The following is a 3,918-nucleotide window of genomic DNA, read 5'->3' on the forward strand; positions in this document are numbered from 1 at the left end:
AAAGCGATTTCTGATTTAAAAGCTCTATTTCTTAAATCCTAAAAAGACTCTTAGGCAAATTAGGCAATCGCCTAAGGCCCCAAATAATTATAATATAATTATATTTTATTTTATAAAAAAAATAATTAGAGCCTCAATTATGATAAAAAGTTAGTCAATTGTCTTTAATTACGGTTTCAATTATGGTAAAAAATTAATATTATGACAAAAAAGTTAGTAAATGCTTTTAACTAAGGCTCCAATTACTGTAAATATAAATACAAACAATTAAATTATAAGATATTAAGACTTTAAAGGAGAAGATCCTCTCCAGATGAATTCAACTAAAGCGGAGCCGGTCCCTTCTAAATGAAGGGCATAATTGTTAAAAAAATTATAAAATGATAATTCTGCCATTTTAAATGAAGAGACCGGCTATTCTCTAGTTGAATTTAATCCCTTTCTTTAAAGGAAAGGAAAGAGAAAAATGAAGAGTCACATTAATTGCCCTCCTAATAAAGAAGTTACTAAACTCATAGTTTCATCTAAAATTAAAACTAATATCTCGACTAAGTTCATTCATTAAATAATGTTTAGAACAAATTAAATTTTATATAAAAAAAATTACATGTAGCTCAACACAATATGATATACGTTGAAGTTAACCGCCTCCTAACAAAAATGAATTAAAATTAAAATTATTTAATTAAATAAAAAAAGTCCTACTTAAATTTGTTGCGTTATGCGTCAAAATCTACTAAAGCTGGGTTCAAGAAATTATAATTATTATAATTATTATTTTTATAGTTTGTTGTACTCGAAGAATGGGACGTTTGATCACGTTTAGCGGGGCCATGCCCACTGGGTATTTACCAAGTGCACCTTGCCCTTAATGCCCTCCCAGGAGTTGGTCAACAAAGGTGGCCCAACACCAAATTCAGTCAAGCCACACCCATCTTTCAATACACAAGCCTGGCTCCTGATTGATTAATCCATTATCAGAAGTATACTTTTTTTTCAATGAATGGGCAAACAAGCTTGAACGAAGAAGAATGGAGAAGTTCATGTTACTGTGAATAATATTCATGGGAAATTGGTTCGATTCAGTTCGTGGGCTTTGGTCAAAAGCAGCTCGACGGTGCAGCCAATATTTCTTAGAGACTCCGGGGAAGAGATGGGCCTCCGCCGCCCTTCTCGTCTTCTCCATCGTCCTCCTCACCAGCAGCTTCATCTATTGGACTGATGTTGTAAGTCTCTTGAGTTTTTTGAATTTTAGATTGAAATATTGTCATGTTTTTTTTTATTCACCTTAATTCTGGGTATTTATATATTTATATAATTTTCCGATTATTTTTCAGCGTGCTATAACTGGAACTTTCTTCTTCAAGACGTCTACTTCCAGCAGCAGGACTCCTCCCAATAAGCCGCCGGTCAAAGTCGAGTACCCACTCAAGTGTATCAACGAGGCCTTAACCTTAACGTGCCCAGCCAACTACCCCGTGAACTATGAGAGCAAGGCGTCCACATGGGCTGTGGCGTGCCCAGAGTACTTCCGGTGGATCCGCGAAGATCTACGGCCGTGGAGGGACACGGGAATCACGAGGCAGATGGTGGAAAGAGGAAACAAATATGGAGATTTAAGGCTCGTGATCGTCAAGGGGAAGGCCTACGTTAAGATGTATAGGAAGGCTTTTCAAACAAGGGACGTGTTTACAGTATGGGGGATTTTGCAGCTTCTGAGGCTGTACCCTGGGAAAGTACCGGACCTGGAGCTCTTGTTTGCGTGCGGTGACAGGCCTGTGATAAAAAAACGTGACTACCATGCCACGTACGCGCCGCCGGTGTTTCATTATTGCGTAGACGATGAATCACTGGACATTCCCTTCCCTGATTGGTCCTTCTGGGGTTGGTAAAGCCTCTTTCATTTTATATATATACTTTGTGTGTAAAAATAAAAACACCCGTTAATAAAAAAAATAAAACATGTAAAAAGGTTAATATATATCTTTTGTTTTTTTTAATGTGGAAGGGGTGAGATAAATATAAGGCCATGGGGTACGATGTTGTGGGGTCTAAGGGAAGCGAACAAGAGGATAAGGTGGAAGGACAGAAAACCCTATGCTTTCTGGAAAGGGAACCCATCTACCTCCGGGAGAAGAGCTGACCTTATGAAATGCAATGTCTCCGGCGAACAAGATTGGAATGCTCGGGTATATGCGCAGGTAAAATTTCTTTGATCATGTCGGTACTTTCATCAGCAGGGAACCGGATCCTTTGAACAGAAGAGAGGCTCCATTATATTCTTTTGAAAAAGAAGAAAGACGACAAACTTGTCATACAATATTTTTATCTAAGTGGTATTAGCATATTTGTGTTACAATTCTTTAGCTTTTCTTTCTTCAAGATATATGAAATCTTCTAGAGAGTGCTAGCTAGCTAGAAGTTTAATTAGAGAGAGAAATTTGGAGAATTAATGTAATTTTTAACTCTTTCTTTGAATTTAGGATTGGCAAAAAGAAACTGAACAAGGATTCAAGCAGTCACATCTAGAAGATCAATGCACCCACAGGTATACATTATCTACATTTTTTTTTTTATAATAATTTTCTTCAATAAATGTTTTTATTGATGAAATTTTCTGTTTTGTTTGAGTAATATTTGGAAGGTATAAAATATTCATAGAAGGAGTAGCATGGTCAGTGAGTGATAAGTACATTTTGGGTTGTGATTCCATGACATTGCTAGTGAAGCCCAAGTATTTTGACTTCTTCACAAGAAGCTTGGTGGCAAAGCAACACTACTGGCCCATCAGCCCCTCAAATCTGTGCAGGGATATTAAGTCTGCCGTCGAATGGGGCAATAATAACACTAACAAGGTAAACCTGACACGTGAACATGAATGATCATCAATGACGTACGTTGCTTAATAAAGATGTTTTAAGTTTGTTTGTTGACGTGCAGGCACAAGCAATTGGAGAAGCGGCAAGCAAATTCATTCAAGAGGATTTGAAGATGGAGTTTGTGTACGATTACACATATCACTTGTTAAGAGAATACGCAAAGCTGATGAGATTTACACCAACAATTCCTCCAGGAGCGGTGGAGGTTTGTTCAGAGACAATGGCATGTCCTCAGAATGGTCCGTGGAGGCAGTTCATGATGGAATCCATGGTGATGTCCCCCAAGGATACACTCCCATGTACAATGCCCTCCTCCTCATCCTCCTCCCCATGATGTTTACAGCTCTAGCTAGAAACCACCATAAAAAGAAAAGGTAGTAAAGTGGAGATAGTTGACACAATAATTTATTAGGAGTGCCAACGTACGAAAACACATCTAATAATGTTACTTGAAGACCCCCGAAAAAAGATATATTTGTTGATTTTGGTTTGAATAAAGAATTCCAGATGATATTTACGATCGAGCCCAAAAGTTGTTCCGTCCCACATCGATTCTACAAGTATTTTTTTGTCGCTTTATATACAACAACCTACTGTATTATCGTAACTTAACCACGAGACGAGAGGTGGTTAGGTCTTGTATTTTCGCCTATAAGACCAGACCTAGGAAAGTCCCCGGGCCCAGTCCTGCAGCGATGCAGGCTCGGAAACGAGTAATTCTTCGGTTTCGGAAGATTCCTTCGCGCCTTGTTGCGAGGGGCTGAGACACGTGTGGAGCCCCAGCGGACTTCCGCCGAAGAAGTCTTGGCCGTTGTCACACAGTTATCCACTTGGTCCGCCTGGACTAACTGAACGGGGCTTACTCTCTCGTGGTCACCTATTTTTGTCTTTGTGGTTCGGCCTTTTGAGTAAGCTCTTTTTTGTCTTTGTCGTTTGGGCTTTTTAGTAAGCTCTTTTTTGTCTTTGTCGTTTGGGCTTTTTAGTAAGCTCTTAAGCTCTTTTTTGTCTTTGTGGTTGGAGCGTTTTAGTAAGCTCTTTT

At 38.7% G+C, this 3,918-nt stretch overlaps 1 protein-coding gene across 1 annotated transcript; it reads left to right on the forward strand.

Moving 5' to 3' along the window:
- Window positions 1-914: 914 nt before the first annotated feature.
- LOC132188693 (uncharacterized) lies at window positions 915-3,403 on the forward strand. The gene is made up of 6 exons (XM_059603221.1): window positions 915-1,226; window positions 1,338-1,888; window positions 2,009-2,201; window positions 2,484-2,548; window positions 2,645-2,855; window positions 2,941-3,403. Exons 1-6 carry the CDS (start codon window positions 1,065-1,067, stop codon window positions 3,211-3,213), a joined length of 1,455 nt encoding a protein of 484 aa, XP_059459204.1. The 5' UTR covers window positions 915-1,064; the 3' UTR covers window positions 3,214-3,403.
- The last annotated feature ends 515 nt before the right edge of the window (window positions 3,404-3,918 follow it).

This window comes from Corylus avellana, chromosome ca7, assembly GCF_901000735.1.
Source record: "Corylus avellana chromosome ca7, CavTom2PMs-1.0".
NCBI classification, from domain to species: domain Eukaryota; kingdom Viridiplantae; phylum Streptophyta; class Magnoliopsida; order Fagales; family Betulaceae; genus Corylus; species Corylus avellana.